The following is a 17,348-nucleotide window of genomic DNA, read 5'->3' as shown; positions in this document are numbered from 1 at the left end:
ATAAAGCTTGCGCGCGAGGCGACTTACGAGCTATAAGGATAATTAAGCTGGCGCGTGAGGCGACTTACGAGCTATAAAATAATAAAGCTTGCGCGCGAGGCGACTTACGAGCTATAAGAATAATTAAGCTGGCGCGTGAGGCGACTTACGAGCTATAAAATAATAAAGCTTGCGCGCGAGGCGACTTACGAGCTATAAGAATAATTAAGCTGGCGCGTGAGGCGACTTACGAGCTATAAAATAATAAAGCTTGCGCGCGAGGCGACTTACGAGCTATAAGAATAATTAAGCTGGCGCGTGACCATGTGGGTTTATAAGGATTCCCAACCTTTGAATATGGCGTGTAGCCGTATGGGTTTGGGGATTCCCAACCTTTTGGTTTGGCGCGTATGTGATATGCGCCATGCGCAGATGTTTCACGGGCGGATGTGATATGCGTGAGCATATGCGTGAGCATACGTGATGCGTGAGCATACGTGATGCGTGAGCATATGCGTGAGCATACGTGTAGGTTTTGGCTTTGTGTCTTCATGACATCCTGATTTTAAGCCTCGTCTATATTTTGTGGGTTGACCCGCCTCGCTCGATGTAGGGCGGGTGCATACCCCCTTCAAGCCCCCCAGTCTAATGTGTCTTGTCTCGCGCGAGCGAGATAAGATAGATATTAGACAAGTTTGCTTTTTCAATAGGGCCTGTTTTTTCTTTTTCTTTTCTTGCACGCGCGTTGCGCGTGATTCCATCCCTCTGGTAAAAACGAATCGTCAATGCACGTGGTTGGTTGGTGTTGGATCGCGGTGGTGCGGTGCTCGGCGCTGGCGCGCATGAGTGACGGCGCGCTGCTGCTTCATGGCGATGTATTGAATCGTGGTGGCGCATGCGTGGTGGCGATGTATTGAATCGCGGCGGCGCATGCGTGATGGCGGTACATCGAACCATGGTGGCGCATGCACGATGGCGCGCGCGTGTGCTTGTTGAATATAAGGTATGCTTACACGTTGAAATTTGAACAAGGTTGTAAGGAATTTATTAAGTACTCCTTAATAGTTGTCATATTTCAGGCTATTTTGCGATATTTTGAATATGCTGACACGTGTCTTGGCATTTCGTTATTCCTCTTTTGCGCGACGTTATTGTGCATTTATTAAAGGGAATTATGAATGAGTTCTTTAGCCTTTGCGCGTCTATATTTGGCGCATCCATTATAATCCCATTCGCGGCCCCGACCTGAAACCTCAACCACTGTGTTTTGGCATGTGCTTTGCCTTAGTTGTGCTTAGGTATGTTATGGTAGAGCCGCGCAATACGCGGGATGGATGCTATGAGTAATTTGAGCTAAGGCTCATATTATTGGGCTAAGGCCCTGACGTCTTAGAGTTAAAACTCGTCAACGCGTTTGAGCTTGAAGCTCGCGCATGTATGTTTTACTTCGTTTTATTTTTAGTTTGATGTCAATATAATGTTGTCATATTGCTCAAATTAATAAAAGGAAGTGTGAAACATGTATGCAAAGATCAAAATCAGGCTTGCACATGCATGGCGGCGGAGTCGTGACTCGCGGGCGAGCATGCATGGTGGCGAAGCTTGCTCCTTGGCAGTGCGCATGCATGGTGGCGGAGCGGTGACTCGCGGGCGCGCATGTATGGCGGCGAGTCTTTTGCGCAAAACCCACATGGTGGTTTCCGCGGAGTGAGAATTCGCTGGCGCGCGTGCATGGCGGCGGGAGTCTCCGTAATCTAGATTGTAACCTAAAATCCAGGTCTGTAATCCAGATCTGTAAATCAGATCTAGATAGATCTGAAGCTCGGAGCGGAGAGAATTTAAAACCATCACAGATCTGGAGGTTTGATCATCCGAATCAGGTAGTTTCTTTTTTGGATCTACAAATCCTTTTCAGCTTCATTTTTGCACAGATCTGGAAGCCTCTTTTAGATCTATGGATCTTTTTGAGCTTTAATAGAACAAGTCTTGAAGCCTCTTTCTGTAAACTTCCAGATCTGGGTTTTTCTTGGGAGAGATCTGAGGACCGAGACGAAAATCGAAGGGTAGTTCGTTGCCGTCCCACGGATGGCGCCAATGTCGAAGCATGCAATGAATCTGACCTGATCCATGACGATGTTTCCACGGATTTCGAGATGAACGAACCACGCCTTTATCTTCTTCTCCGGTTGCTTGAGATCTGCAATGGCTTTTTGGGGGTGTGGAGGTGACTGCTAAGAAATCTCAAGGATCTCTTGTTTACAGACTCAAAAATATATGATGGCAGCTCTTACTGAGCATCCCTTCCTCTAATAAGGAGGTGAAGACCTCCTTATATAGAGAGTCTCATGGCCACCATCATGGTACCCTAATGGGCCTAGCCCAGTTAGGGTTACCTCCACAAAACCCCCTCAGCCCAATAACATTGTATTAGTCCGTATAATAAAATAAGCCAAACATAATAAATTTAGGGTCGTAAAACCGGGTTTAGTACCATACCCCTACACCAACTCTTTTAAGTTTTTTTTTCTCCTTTCAAAATGACACATCATGTTTGACTTAAATTTACATACCCGTGTAAAAAGCCTATGTTTTTATCTCGACCAACCTTTTTCTATAATTCTTTTTTTCTTTTTATTATTTAGTTATAATTTTAAATTTCTTTTTATTTTTAAATGCTTAATGTAACTATAATATTTAATGTAACTATAATATTTAACAAGCTTTTTTTTAATTCTGATATTTTAATAATTATAATTTTAACAAACTAAACTTTTAAATGCTAAATCCGACTAGGCTATCGTTTTACACAAACTAATCGTTTCGTTAAACCAATTTTTTAATGTTTGTTTTCATATTCTTAATGTTCATTTTTACTATGACAAAAGTCTATCTTTGTGCCAAGTTAACATACTAAGGAACCGTGTGCTTAGGCACTAGTTTATAATTAATTACTTACCACTAATTACACACACATTATATGTGTTATGTATGTATAAGCGGCCCACCCTTGGCGCACATGCATGTAATCGAGTCTAAAATGACGACTTCAAGAACCAAGTGTTACCTTGGTTTAGCGGCAACTGGTCGTTTAAAGAGTTTCCGCTAAAGGTATTCCCATTTCCCACTAATACAATTGTCCAACTATTGATAGTAACTGCCATGCTTTTTCACGAAGATTGCAACATTTGGTTGTGTTGGTTTCCCGCTCATATACGGATGATCTTGGTGTAATTCTCGGTATAGCTTTAAAAAAACCAACGGTCTCTTCAATTATAAGTTTAGAGTAACACTATATTATGTTATGTATATGGAAGTCTGGGTCACTATCATAAGCAATTTTTAGATATATACATATGAAAACCATTTAATATCAAAGAAAAGAGTTGGAGTGGTTAAATGCAATGTACATAAAGCTTCGCAAACTTAACCCCCGGGTTTGAATCCCCCAGCCCAATTTTTTTTATCTTACAACTTTACTTATTTGACAGTTTTAGTCCCCTAAGTTTAACAGTTTTGTTAAATATCTCACAAGAATTAAGTATCCTAATAGGAATAATAATTAACTTTGATTCTTAAATAAACTAATAATACTTATACCTTTAATAAGAATTACCATAAATAAGTAAACCAATACCAACTGAATTTCATAACAACGTAACTAATTGAACCAAAACCAACCAAGTTCTCGATGCGTCCCTCCCACCACCACAATGCGTAGACTTAATAAAACAATTAAAATAAATAGTTACTATCAGATGGTTTTTATTCCCTTTATTTTACGTTTTGTTTTAATTAATTATAAGATTTAAAAAACTATATTTCTAAACCTTAAACTTGCGTAATTGTCGGCTTTACATGTTTTATTTGTCGGTTAAACGGTTTTCTTAAACTTTGCTTTCGTATTTATTATAGTTAGTCTTTAAAATGAACGAAACATTTTTCAAGATTTAAAATTATTCCATCGTCACATGTTTTTATATCCGTGTCTCAACGTTTGATACCAAGCTTTTAAAATATGATTTTTTTTGGCTTACTCATGTTCACCAATTTGTGTTAGTACTACCGATACTAAACGAATTTACGTCGGTTCGCAATTGTAACATGCTGGTTTTTTTGTTATGTATATGATAATTTGTTATGTTTTGGTATTAGACGAGTTTATTTCTTTTATTTAGTTTTGATGTATGACCTCATACAGGTTGATTTCGCGTTGACTCACAACGCGTTCGTGATTTAACGTTTTTACGCGTGTTTTTTTGTTCGGTTTAATAATCCTAGTTATATTTATTTACGCCGTGTTCCCGAGTTTCATTTAAAGGAGGAAAGGAAAAGAAAATGAGAGAGGAAAAAATTTGTTGTGTTCCTGAGTTTCATTTAAGGAAGGAAAGAAAAGAAAAATATAAAAAGGGAGTTTCCGAATTTTATTAAAAGACAGAAAAGAAGACGAGAGAAGAGAAAATAACGAGTAAATAAGAAATTGTATCTTTTCAAATTAGGAAGATTTAAAAGAAAAGAAAAAAAAAAAAAAGAGAAGATATTAAAAGAAAATATAAAAGGAGAACCTCTCTTTCTTTTCATAAATTAACTCGTTGAGTGTTAGGGAAATTAATTAATTTCCGGTGATAGTGTGTGTGTATAGGTTGCAATTTTGACGTCCTTGAACGAGATCTGATTCCTCTCATCCTCCTTATCACTGACTCATCTAATCGGATCGGATCTCCACTTTTGTCGATCCATTTTCGCCACCAGATCTCTCGTTACTATCCATCCTACACTCTTGAGGTATATCATATCTATCACATTCTCATTCTGCAGTTTGTCTGTTCAATTTTGTGATATTGACTAGCTTAAGCTTAGGTCTTTAATTGTGCACATGTACTGTTGATCTGCCATTTGTGTTTCATGACGCTTCGTTAATTCTTTCAGATCTAATTCATCTAATTGAAATGGATATGTTATAGCTTGCAATGACCTACGACTCTTATTTTTAACTTCTTTCAACTATTATTCTTCCAATTCAATTCTTCTTATCCGTTACATAGAAATATAAACATATATTTGTTTTGTGCTTCCGGTTTCTGAAATTGAAATATGATCTTGTGTTATAAATAGGAAGGTTTTAGATCTCATCTAACCACCAGGGATGGAGAAAACGTCTTCTCTGCTCGTCCACTTTGACAAAGGAACCCCCGCACTCGCCAACGAGATCAAGGAAGCTCTTGAAGGCCATGACGACGCTGCAAAGGTCGACGCCATGAAGAAAGCTGTCATGCTTTTGCTCAACGGGGAAACGCTGCCTCAACTTTTTATCACAATCGTCCGGTACGTTCTCCCGTCAGAGGACCACACTGTTCAGAAGCTGCTGCTTCTTTATCTAGAGATTATTGATAAAACCGACTCCAAGGGAAAGATATTGCCGGAAATGATTTTGATCTGTCAGAATTTGAGAAACAATCTCCAGCATCCAAACGAGTACATTCGCGGTGTTACGTTACGGTTTCTTTGTCGGCTGAACGAGGCGGAGATTATCGAGCCGTTGATTCCGTCTATACTGGCTAATCTTGAACATCGCCATCCGTATATAAGAAGGAATGCGGTACTTGCTGTAATGGCGATTTACAAGCTTCCACAAGGCGAACAGCTTCTGGTTGACGCTCCCGAGATGATTGAGAAACTTCTTACAACAGAAGCGGATCAATCTGCAAAAAGAAACGCTTTTCTCATGCTTTTCACATGTGCACAGGAGCGGGCAGTTAATTACCTTTTGACCCATGTTGACCGAGTCGCTGAATGGGGAGAACTGCTGCAAATGGTTGTGTTGGAGTTGATTCGTAAAGTGTGTAGAGCTAACAAAGGGGAAAAGGGGAAGTATATAAAGATTATTATATCGCTATTAAACGTTCCTTCTGCTGCTGTTATATATGAATGTGCTGGCACGCTCGTGTCATTGTCGTCTGCTCCTACTGCAATCAAGGCTGCAGCTAATACCTATTGCCAGCTACTGCTCTCTCAAAGTGACAATAATGTGAAACTTATTGTTCTTGATCGGCTAAATGAACTCAAAATTTCTCACGGGGAGATTATGGTTGATATGATAATGGATATACTCAGGGCTCTTTCAAGCCCTAATCATGATATTAGAAGAAAAACACTTGATATTGTTCTTGATTTGATCACTCCACGCAACATCAATGAAGTTGTACTTACTTTGAAGAAAGAAGTTGTAAAAACTCAGAGTGGAGAGTTAGAAAAAGACGGTGAGTATCGCCAAATGCTCATTCAAGCAATCCATTCATGTGCTATTAAGTTCCCTGAAGTTGCAAGCACAGTTGTGCATTTGCTAATGGATTTCTTGGGTGATAGTAATGTTGCTTCTGCAATGGATGTAGCTGTTTTTGTACGAGAAATTATTGAAACAAATCCAAAGTTAAGGGTTTCGATTATAACAAGGTTGTTAGACACTTTTTACCAAATTCGATCCGCACGTGTTTGTTCTTGTGCGCTTTGGATCATTAGTGAGTACTGTCTTTCGCTATCAGAAGTTGAAAGTGGGATTTCAACGATAAAACAGTGTCTTGGCGACTTACCGTTTTACATTGCTTCAGAAGAAGGGGATGCTAATGATTCTTCAAAGAAATCTCAGCAAGTTAACTCGATTACTGTTTCATCTAAACGGCCGGCTATTCTTGCTGATGGCACTTATGCGACCCAAAGTGCAGCTTCTGAGACCGCTTTTTCACCGCCTACTGTGGTCAATACAACTTTGACTTCAGGGAATTTGAGATCTCTTCTTCTAACCGGTGATTTCTTCCTTGGGGCAGTTGTAGCTTGCACATTGACAAAACTCGAGTTGCGTTTGGCGGAGGTTCAACCATCAAAAAGTGAAGTTAATAAAGCATCAACTCAAGTTTTGCTGATTATTGTTTCGATGCTACAACTTGGGCAGTCTTCATTTCTTCCACACCCGATTGATAATGACTCTAATGACCGGATTGTTCTTTGCATAAGATTGCTTTGTAATCCAGGTGAAGAACTCAAGAAAATATGGCTGCAATCTTGCCGTGAAAGTTTTGTTCAAATGCTTGCTGATAAACAACTGAGGGAAACAGAGGAATTTAAAGCCAAGGCTCAGGTGTCACATGCACAACCTGATGATCTCATTGACTTTTACCATTTGAAGAGCAGGAAGGTACGATTATTCTTGCTATTCATTGTTTATTTCTGTTCTTTGGTGGCTGTTTTTTTTTTATATGATCACATTTAGCAAGTTATATTCACGTATTCACATTATTTTACTTTTTTTTTCATATCTATCAATAAATTTAATTGCTACAGTATATTTGAAGTGAATAGTTTCTTCACCATGTCTGATTGAATTCTCAATGCTTTATCATGAGATTATTATTATTATCTGAGTTCTTGCAATTTATGAAGATCTGACCACTATCTAGTAATGTATTAGTTTTTTTTTTAGTTTTTGGCAAGGCTGAGGCCAGTAACACTTTAATTTTTGAGTGTTTCAGTGAGGTGCTTAATCAGGTTTTGGGTGGGGCTCAAAGGATTAAGCCAATATAAAGAATTAAGTGAACGCAATTTTGGTTCCACCTGAACCTGGATTACATGAATTAGTTGATCTGATCATTATAGACTTGTAGTCATTTTCAACTTCATTTATGTATACTCGATCCATAAAAATATATCATTTGTATGTTTGTAGAAGTTGTCTCTCTTAATTCATATGGTGTTGTCTACACATTACCAGTTTGCTATTTATAGTTTAACTATGGTTGTGGAAGTCATTTTTTAAGTTTCAAGTGTGTTGCTTAACTTATGTTGGAGTCTTGTTCTGTTATGGCAGTTTCATGCTCTACAGTTTTGTTAATTACTGGAATCTTGATGTTTTGTCATTCAGTGAAAAGTTCATGCTAACACAGATGCTTCATACTATAAGATCAAAAGGCCATTTTTGTATTAAAATGAATGTGTTTCTTCTTGTGTGAGATTATTAGCTGCTGTTTGTACACTGCCTATATGAATTTGAAAGTTGTTTTTTAAAACTCGAGATAATGTATTAAGGAGTATTATCTTTTTTTTTTAAATTGAGGCTTGTAATTATGCTTGATTATAAGCCTCAACTATTGAAGTGATAATACCTCTCTTATAATTATGCTTGATTTATATTTGCACTCACTTATTAAATCACACATTTGTTTTATGGATGAGTGTAGGGCATGAGCCAGCTGGAGTTGGAGGATGAGGTTCAAGATGATCTAAAGCGGGCAACTGGGGAGTTTATTAAGGAAGGAGATGATGCCAATAAACTGAACCGTATTCTTCAGCTAACCGGTTTCAGTGATCCAGTGTATGCTGAAGCTTTTGTTACTGTGAATCACTATGATATTGTGCTTGATGTAACTGTTATCAACCGAACCAAAGCAACCCTGCAGAATCTTTGTTTGGAGTTGGCTACAATGGGTGACCTTAAACTTGTGGAACGGCCACAGAACTATACACTTGCCCCTGAATCAAGCAAGCAGATAAAAGCCAACATTAAGGTTTCATCAACAGAGACGGGGGTCATTTTTGGGAACATTGTGTATGAAACTTCAATTGTGTTGGAGCGCACTGTCATCGTCCTCAATGATATTCATATTGACATTATGGATTATATATCTCCAGCTGTCTGTAGTGATGCGGCTTTTAGAACTATGTGGGCTGAGTTTGATTGGGAAAATAAGGTAATAATACTTTCTCTTTATATTCTAGTAGCGTTTTAAAGGTGGCAAAATGGGTTAGGTTTGCATTTTGGGTAACTGGTGAAACAGAACAGCTAACTTTTAGTAAGGGTTGTAAATCAAATAATTACTGTACTTTATTTAGTATGTAAAAGTAAATGAAGAATAATTGAATGTGAGAAACCAGAAGCACTAGACGAACTTTTCCTGGGCCCACTGAACTAAATATATATAAACCTTAATATTAAACTATAAATAACATAGCTCAATGTGCATATGTTAGGGGCCTGCACTAAATATTACATGCTCATGCTATAAATGGTAATTAAGTATATAATATAGCATGTGTATTCATGTGCATATGTTTTAATTACCAGGTTGCTGTGAACACTGTGATTCAAGATGAGAAAGAATTCCTTGACCACATTATCAAATCCACCAACATGGAGTGCCTCACTTCACCGTAAGTACAACTTCATTTATATGTGAGATTTTTTTTTAAATAATGATAATAATTTGAATATACGGGGTAGGTCTGCATTGGAAGGTGATTGTGAGTTCCTGGCTGCCAACTTGTATGCAAAGAGTGTTTTTGGAGAGGACGCGTTGGTAAATTTGAGCATCGAGAAGCAAGGAGATGGCAAGCTTAGTGGATATATTCGTATTAGGAGCAAAACACAGGGGATAGCTCTAAGCTTGGGAGACAAAATCACTCTTAAGCAGAAGGGAGGAGCTGCCTGATTAATTTCATTTGGTAAAAAAAAACCTAAATACAAATTGTCAAATCAACAAATTTTGTTTCTCTTAGAACTTACGTCCTTTTCCATCTTGGCAGGTTTGGTGGAGGTTTGGTGCATAAGAGGATGTCACATACAGAATGATATATTTTTGGATTCGGACTTTGTTTAAGGTTACTATTTGTTGCGGCTGTAGATTTGTAACTCCATTTTTTGTTTGCTTGTCATATTACTGTTTCATTCCATATGCTTAAAAGAAGGGCCTTGCCTATTTGTACTATCAAAAATATATACATGAAACCAAAGTGACGGATCAGCTTTAAAAAAATAGTCTTTATAAACATCTTGATGCATGAAATGTTTAAGTCTCACATCAATCCAAAAGCAATAAATAATTTAGAAAGAGATTTACCATTGCACCATCAGGATCAATCCTAATGGTACTGGCTTGATAGTTGGGATGATATACCATCATTTCATGTGAATATGATGAAGGAATAGAAAAGGCTGTAACTAAAAGAGCTAATGGACAAACACAAATGCTAAATAGTTTGAAGAGTATAAAGCATTTGCTTGCAAATAAGCGGAAAATATAGGCACTGTGACTTCAGGGTGATTGTTGGGGCAAGGTGACATTTGGAAGACCAATGATACAAAGGACTGGTACCGAGGAGAAACGAAGACGAGCGTGTTAATGAGCTGCTAGTGCTTGGGGTGCTGACATCATTAACCTACCTAACCAACTTGTGTTGTGACAAGTTGGTTCAGAATAAATCTTTGTTTTGTTTATGGGTATTTTATAATTGCTCCTAGATATACATTAGGGTAAATATGTATCATTGTCTTCACTGCAATCGATATACCTCATTGATATAATGCACTCAACGAATTGTTCTAATTCCATAACATGCTTCATTGTTCATTGCATTCAAAATCATTACTTTAAGCTTAATTCCACTTCAAGATGCTTTGTTAGTCAAGTACAACAATAACACCAATCCTGACAAAGACCAAGAGCGCAAAAAGAATATCATATTAACGGAGAGGTAAGCTTGCCAGCAGCCTCATTTTGTATGACCGGTTAACGGAGACATTATAAACCAATCACAAGCATGGACTACCCGAAAACTCTTCGATATTACTCGAGTTTTGACAAAAGAAAATAAACTAACAGACTTTCCAAGCAGAAGAAATAACAAAAGAAAATCCCCCTTTTTTCAAGGTTGAAGTTAACATAGATATCAATCAACAAGGGAAAAGAATGGGAGATGGGTCCCTCTCTAGTTTCCCTGACATATCAACAACAAGCTTCTTCATCTTTTCTTCACTCCAAATCAAGTGCTCTTTGGTGATCTTCACCATCCTCAGCACCCTGCTCATCACCTTCACATCAATCAGTCCAAGTAACACCTCCACCTCCTCTTCCGTTGCAGGCCACTCGTTCTTTTTCCCGCCTTTCCTCTTCTTCCACAGCTCCTTCAACTTCATCTTCCTCTGCATCCATCAGTAGCCAATTAATTAGTTGATTAATATTTAACCAACTTCAAACAACTTGGTTCATTTTTTTTACCTTATCCAGCGAATACTGAACCTGCTGAAGAGGGGTGGCCATCTGGTTCTGGCCTTGCCCTCCAAACAGATTCCGGACACCGTTTGACTTCTTCTTATTCTTGTCCATCTTTATAAACATATGGAAAGTAAGAATTGAGCTCTCGATTATCCTGATAAGATCAGGGGCGCGAACCAGCATATCCTGTTCCTCTTCTGTCATCTCTTGACCTAACAAGAGCAATACACGTCAAGCCAGCCAGAGCATTATTTAATTTTGAAAAAAGAATGTCTCACCTGATATATTTGGAACCTGCAGGAGTTTGGGAAACGAGTTTCTGGTGTTGGCATAAATTTCAGGCCTGAGGCCAGGCTCAAAAGGCTCGTTTTCAATGAAGCGTTGCAGCAAAACCTGAAACTGCTGGAACTGCTGCGCACTGTGGTTGTAGCATTTGGAAGTTTCGGATTGGCATGTAATTAGCTGCGTGTACTGGCAGTGGAGTGCCTCCCAAGTCAAGCACATTTGAGAAACGTATGATGCCTCGAGATCCAGATACGGATCGTTGAGGTCTTCGTCTTCAGGAGGCTGTGTCTTCTTCAATGACAGACATAGAAACTTTTTCGACACAGACCTCGGCAAGGAACCTGATCCAAAACAAACAAATTCATTCACAATCACTAGGGCTGTAAGCGAACCGAATGTTCCGCGAACTGTTTGGTAGGAAGTTTTTTATGTTCGTTCGTTTAATAAATTAATGAACATGAACTCATTCAATTGTGTTTGTGAATGTTCATTAATGTGTTTGTTTACGTCTATTTATGTTCATTAATGTGGTTTGTTTATGTTTGTTCATTAAAGGCTTTTAGTATTTCTTAATGACATTTGATCTCATTATATAGATTTAAGTAAAACCTCAACTTAAAACAAAAATATATAAGAGCATTGTGTGATTAATTTATATGTGAAGCATATGAATAAGAATGTTAAATTAAAAACCAACACAAACTTGGTAGCCTGACCGAATCGCTAAAATCAAATAAAGCATTGTTTGTGTTGGTTCATTTTCACTTAATAAACAAGCAAGTTTTGTTCAGCTAGCTGATTGTGAACCGTTCATTTGTCCGATAAAAGCTTAATGTACAAACATAAAAAAGGCATCCCTAACAGGATGTGCTAAAAAACCATTACCAATTTGCTTGAGCAGCTGAGTATTAAGGCGATCAAAGAGCAGCATTCGCTCGCAATACTTATCATAAAAAGCCCCAAAACACGACCACAATTGGCGGCCCTCTTCTTCTACATCTCTCCATTCGTTGGAGCTCGCCTCGCCTTCCTCCGGTGTTTGGGTTTCTTCTTCTTCTTCTTCGGCACACGTTTCCTCTTCAGGAATAAGCACCATAAAGCTGTTCCTTCGGAGCTCTTTCAGCCTCCTCTTCACTTCGTTCATGATAAAATCATCATCATCATCATCATCCTCATCAGCAGCTGACTTGCTGATGTCTTCTTCTTCTTCTTCTTCAGCATTCTGTTTGTTGATGATCTCATCGGGCAAAGGTGCAGGGTTTGGTTTAAGGGTTTTTCTGAGCTTGTTCAGTTTAAGGAACTCCATGCTTTACTGGATCTGATCTAAAAAGACACAGATCAGTACAATGTGGAGAAAAATGAAATGAACCCTAGGACAAAGTCGATCGATCGATGTTTCAAATGGTGTGAGTGGTTGGTTCAACATTAGATAGATAGATAGATGGCAGTGTGGGAGCAAATAAAAATAAAATAAATAGAAATGAAAGAAGAAAGAGGAGAGAGAGAGAGAAGAGAATATTGTCAGAGAGGCCACTACCCTCTTTACTATACTGTACGGAACTAGGAAGAGAGGAGAGGGCACCAGGTTCAATGCCCACAGACCCGCCAAATTATGCTACACTGTTTTTTTAACTTTTCATTTTATTTTTCTTCCTTGGAATACTCGTATGATATCATTTTATAATTTTCGGGTGTTTGGGATCGTTTATTTTCACCAACTTATAAATTATTAATTTTTTGAAAAGCAATAAAGTGTTTAGGATTGCTTATACTGTGAGAGGAGAAGTTTCATAAATTACATTTTTATAATTTATTAACTTAATGAAAAGTTATAAGGAGGTAAAATAAGGAATCTTAAACACTCCCTAACTATTGGGATTGCTTATTTTTATCGACTTATAGAAAAGTTACTAGCTTATTTGGTATCGGAAATGTTTGTGAATGTGTAAGAGCATTCATAATCCATTCTCTAAAATTATGTGAGGAGAATTTACAAATTATAGGGTGAGACTGTGAGCGATTGTGAGTATAAATTATAGAGTGGAGAGAAAAAAAGTAGTGATTTTTTGTAATTTTGGAAAACTTTGTTTGCATCTATTTGTTGAATTGGTTGTGAGTAGAGGAGATAGAATACTGTAATGATAAATGTATAAAAATGTATTATTTAATTAAAAAGGAAAGAGAAATATAGTATTTTATAGTGTAATTATAGAGATTGGGATAGAGAACGAACTGTGAATGAATGCTCTAAGTTAATAAATTACATTGTTGTAACTTACTGACTTACGAGAAAAAGTCATAAGAAGGTAAAATAAAATACACCTCCTAAATCCATGTTACGACAGGAAGACGTTAAGTGTTCAGTCGGCATCGTTTCAATTTCTTATGATAATTCTTTTCTAAGTTAATTAGTATTACCATTTATAGAAAAATGAAAAGAAAAAAATTATGTTGGGTTTTCGATTGTTAATGGGTTCATAATTTCATATGTTGTTTTCTAAAGTCACTTGTTAATGTAGATCATTTTTGAGTAAAACAAAGTGGTGGTCGTGGCTTCCGCCCAAAAGTAAACGGACATATCACATATCCTCAATCAAATTCTGTCTTTTTTTTTCTAAATTATTTAATTTTTTTGAGTTCTTGCAGTAGAGAATTTGTGAGAGACGCATTCACTTATCAGGAAGTAGTTTAGTTTGATATTTTAAAATTTGGTATCATTATTGCTTCTCACTTTTTGAACTTTGGATTGAATAAATTCACGCATGCTATTAATGAAAATTGTCACCATTTTTTTAGTAACAATCTTTGTCTTCAAAAACTTAACCCACAAGTATCTTGTGAACTCATTTACAATACTACACACTATAATATATATGTTCTCTAATAAGCTACGAGTTTTTACATGTCCACGTAGATTTCTATGTAGCAAGTTTAGTGATTTGGATCATGAACTTTTGGGTTTTCTCATTTCACAAGTTGTGTAAAATCCTCCTTCCTCGTTGTCAAATTTTTCCTAGCATATATACTAGTTTGTTTACTGACATAAGTGCTCAGTAAGCTCTTGTTCTGTACATATGCTTAGATCTTTCAAAATCGCAATGCCATATTTGCACATGTTAGTCATGCAACAGATCAGAGGGATTTTGGAACCCAAATTTATTTGGGTCAAAAAGTAAAAGGATGGACTTTAGTCTTGATTAAAATCATAGGCCGAGTAGACTTGGTTGACTTGCATTTTGTGTTGACTTTTTCTTGGACTTAAATTTATCAAGTTGATTAAAATCATAAAGTCGTTTTTATGTGTGTGCAACTGATGTGTTGTTGAGCGAATTTCGAGATGTTAGAGCAGATGCAATCTTTTGATTCAAAAACCTTTTGTTTTTGTTGCATGTTCTCATTGGTAGGGAAATATATAATACTAGCTTTTGAACCCGTGTATTACACGGGTTTTGTCTAATGATGGAGATAAATAAGATATGTTATTTCATTTGTTATTCTCAAAATACCTGTGAATTAATTTAATGTAGACTTAATGGAAAAAACAAACAGGGCTAACGAAAAGTACTAAAATAGCATGATTTTGGAAACAACATGTGTTGATTTGTAAGAAATTTAAAAAAAATGTACTAAAGTTGTGTAGTTGGTCATATCTTAGATATGTATGAAAATGACACTTGATTCAATAATGAATATAATCCACACTATGTTATAACCCATTTGACAAAATGGTTTTGACCCATGACCCATGAATAGCTAGAATGAACGAGATAAAAGATTAGAAATTAGGTGAAATATGGGCTTGACACATAAGCTTTCACATTTTCTTTTATTAGAATTGTAAGATAAGTTACTAGATAAAAATACAAAATAATTTATTAGACAAAAATTATGTAATATAATCTAATCTAATCTAACTAAACAAATAAAAGAAAATGATGAAGATTATGTGTCAAGCCTATATCTATTCTAATTTCTAATCACTTGTCTCATTTATTCTAACTATCCAAGGATTATGGATCAATATTATTTTGTCAAGTGGGTTATAATATAGCGTGGATTCTATAATATAATGTCATTTTCATACCTGAAGTTTGACCAACTACGCAACTTTAGCACCTTTTTTAAATTTCTTGCAAATCAATACTCAACGTTTCCAAAACCATGCTACTTTAGTAATTTTTTTAACCCGCTTGTTTTTTCCTTTAAGTCTGCATTAAATTAATTCATAAATATTTTGAAAAACACAATTAAAATGACGAACCTTATTTATTTTTATTATTTGATAAATCCCGTATAATACATGGGTTAAAAGCTAGTATATTATTAAACAAAAATCAAATTATATGTAAAATTAAATGTCAGGAAAAAGAAAATGAAATAAGAACCACTAATTCGATGACATGTAACATGTAAACTAGTTGCAACCTAGGTTGCTGCCACGACCATGTGGTGAAAAGAAAACCAACTCTTTTTTTTTTATTAGGTTCTTTTTTTTTTATTAGGTTCTTTTTTTTTCCTTCAGTTTTTGTCAACCTGCGATTTCAAAAAGTCAGGATGTGGGTGGCTAAGGAAGTGAGATTTTCATTATGTTAAAAAAAAAATACTTGTGTGTTCAACTATTTAAGACATTATCTTTTTGATCCCCTACCCTTGATAGCATGCTTAATCTCTTTCCGTAATCGTGTAGTCTTTGCCCTTATTGTCGAAAACTATATCAACAAAACCACAAATGTGAACCCTAGTAGGATTCCTATATTGTCGAAAACATGCCGTTATTAGCTATTACAATTACGTTGTGTTCCCGAGTTTATTTAACAAGGGAAAGGAAAGGAAAGGTTTATTATTTTCCATTTCTTCTCTTTTCCTTGCAATTCTTTCAATTTCAGAAAGAAAGAGATTCCATTACTTTCTTATGTATTTCCTCTAATGAATCCTGGGAACACATAAACCCTTTTCTTTCCTTTCAATTCTTTTCCTTTCTTCCTTTTAATAAGACTCGGGAACGCAGCGTGCCCATTACCCTTTCGATTAAATTTAGTAAGTTTTGTTTTGGTCCTTTTGAATTGTTAGAATGACAATTTTTCCCGAGAAACAAATTATACATTAAAGTTGTCTGAATGCAGGATTAGACAACAGTTAAGCAAGGAAACGTTTTTAAAATGACCCATTTTATGTGAGAAAGTTCAAAAATGTCTTAATTCTAGAAATAGTATGTCCCAATCCAATCATAGCGATGAGATTATGAAGTCAACGATTAGTTTTCGAAGACCAATAATAACAAGCTGACACGTAAGCATCCAAACTCGCCTTGATGATGAGTTTGGACGACACGTGTCATCCTAGCACATCAAAAGTGGATGATATTTTTGAACCCTCTCTCTTAAATGGGTCATTTTCAGGTATTTTCCTGTTTAAAAATCTTGGATGCTCACTGGATTATTATTAGTTTATAACTTTGTTTATTGGATTCGTGTATGGGCCTATTCTTAAAGACTTCTCACCCTATTTTGATTCAACATGCACATAGTTGAAAGATAATATTTAACTTATATATCATTTCTCTTCTAAAGCTAAAACAATACAATGATAAGAGTTATAATCTACGATATCATCCGTTAACAGTTAACATAACATGAGTTGACATGAAATTAAACATGTTAATTTTAAGGTAAATGGATTTTGATGATAAACATGTCTACATATCAATGACATATTAAACATGTCTAAACGGGTTCATCTTGCTTTACCCATTCATAATCATGGGAATCATAACACGCTTTAACTTTTTATGTTGTTAGGCTAATAGTTCGACAAGACATCATGTTTATGACCAATTTATCAATTTAACGTAGTATTATAACTGATTGAGTATATTATAATCAAATATGAATTGTAATTTTAGTAACTTTCGCTTTATAAAATAACCTTAATGTCTTATTATTATTTCTTAACAATATTTAGCATGCTTAATCAATCATCTTGACTAATCATATCATATTATTAAATTAGTATCTGGTAAGATGGATAAAGACAAATTTCATTGCT

The 17,348-nt window shown here is 36.1% G+C and overlaps 2 protein-coding genes across 2 annotated transcripts; one reads left to right on the top strand and one right to left on the bottom strand.

Annotated features, from left to right (window-relative positions):
• The first annotated feature begins 5,122 nt into the window (after positions 1-5,122).
• Positions 5,123-9,464, top strand: LOC143541508 (coatomer subunit beta-1-like). Its single transcript, XM_077034324.1, has 4 exons — positions 5,123-7,168; positions 8,208-8,717; positions 9,092-9,177; positions 9,248-9,464. Exons 1-4 carry the CDS (start codon positions 5,123-5,125, stop codon positions 9,453-9,455), a joined length of 2,850 nt encoding a protein of 949 aa, XP_076890439.1. The 3' UTR covers positions 9,456-9,464.
• Positions 9,465-10,536: 1,072 nt separating this feature from the next.
• On the bottom strand, positions 10,537-12,609 carry LOC143541456 (uncharacterized). Its single transcript, XM_077034280.1, has 4 exons — positions 12,189-12,609; positions 11,297-11,644; positions 11,022-11,230; positions 10,537-10,945 (listed from the first exon to the last, which is right to left on the bottom strand). Exons 1-4 carry the CDS (start codon positions 12,607-12,609, stop codon positions 10,697-10,699), a joined length of 1,227 nt encoding a protein of 408 aa, XP_076890395.1. The 3' UTR covers positions 10,537-10,696.
• Between the last annotated feature and the right edge of the window lie 4,739 nt (positions 12,610-17,348).

This window comes from Bidens hawaiensis, unplaced genomic scaffold (genome assembly GCF_021521415.1).
Source record: "Bidens hawaiensis isolate Kalapana, Puna unplaced genomic scaffold, B.hawaiensis_p1.1 tig00012605_1, whole genome shotgun sequence".
In the NCBI taxonomy this organism is placed as follows: Eukaryota; Viridiplantae; Streptophyta; class Magnoliopsida; order Asterales; family Asteraceae; genus Bidens; species Bidens hawaiensis.
This window is presented reverse-complemented; position numbering and strand designations above follow the sequence as displayed.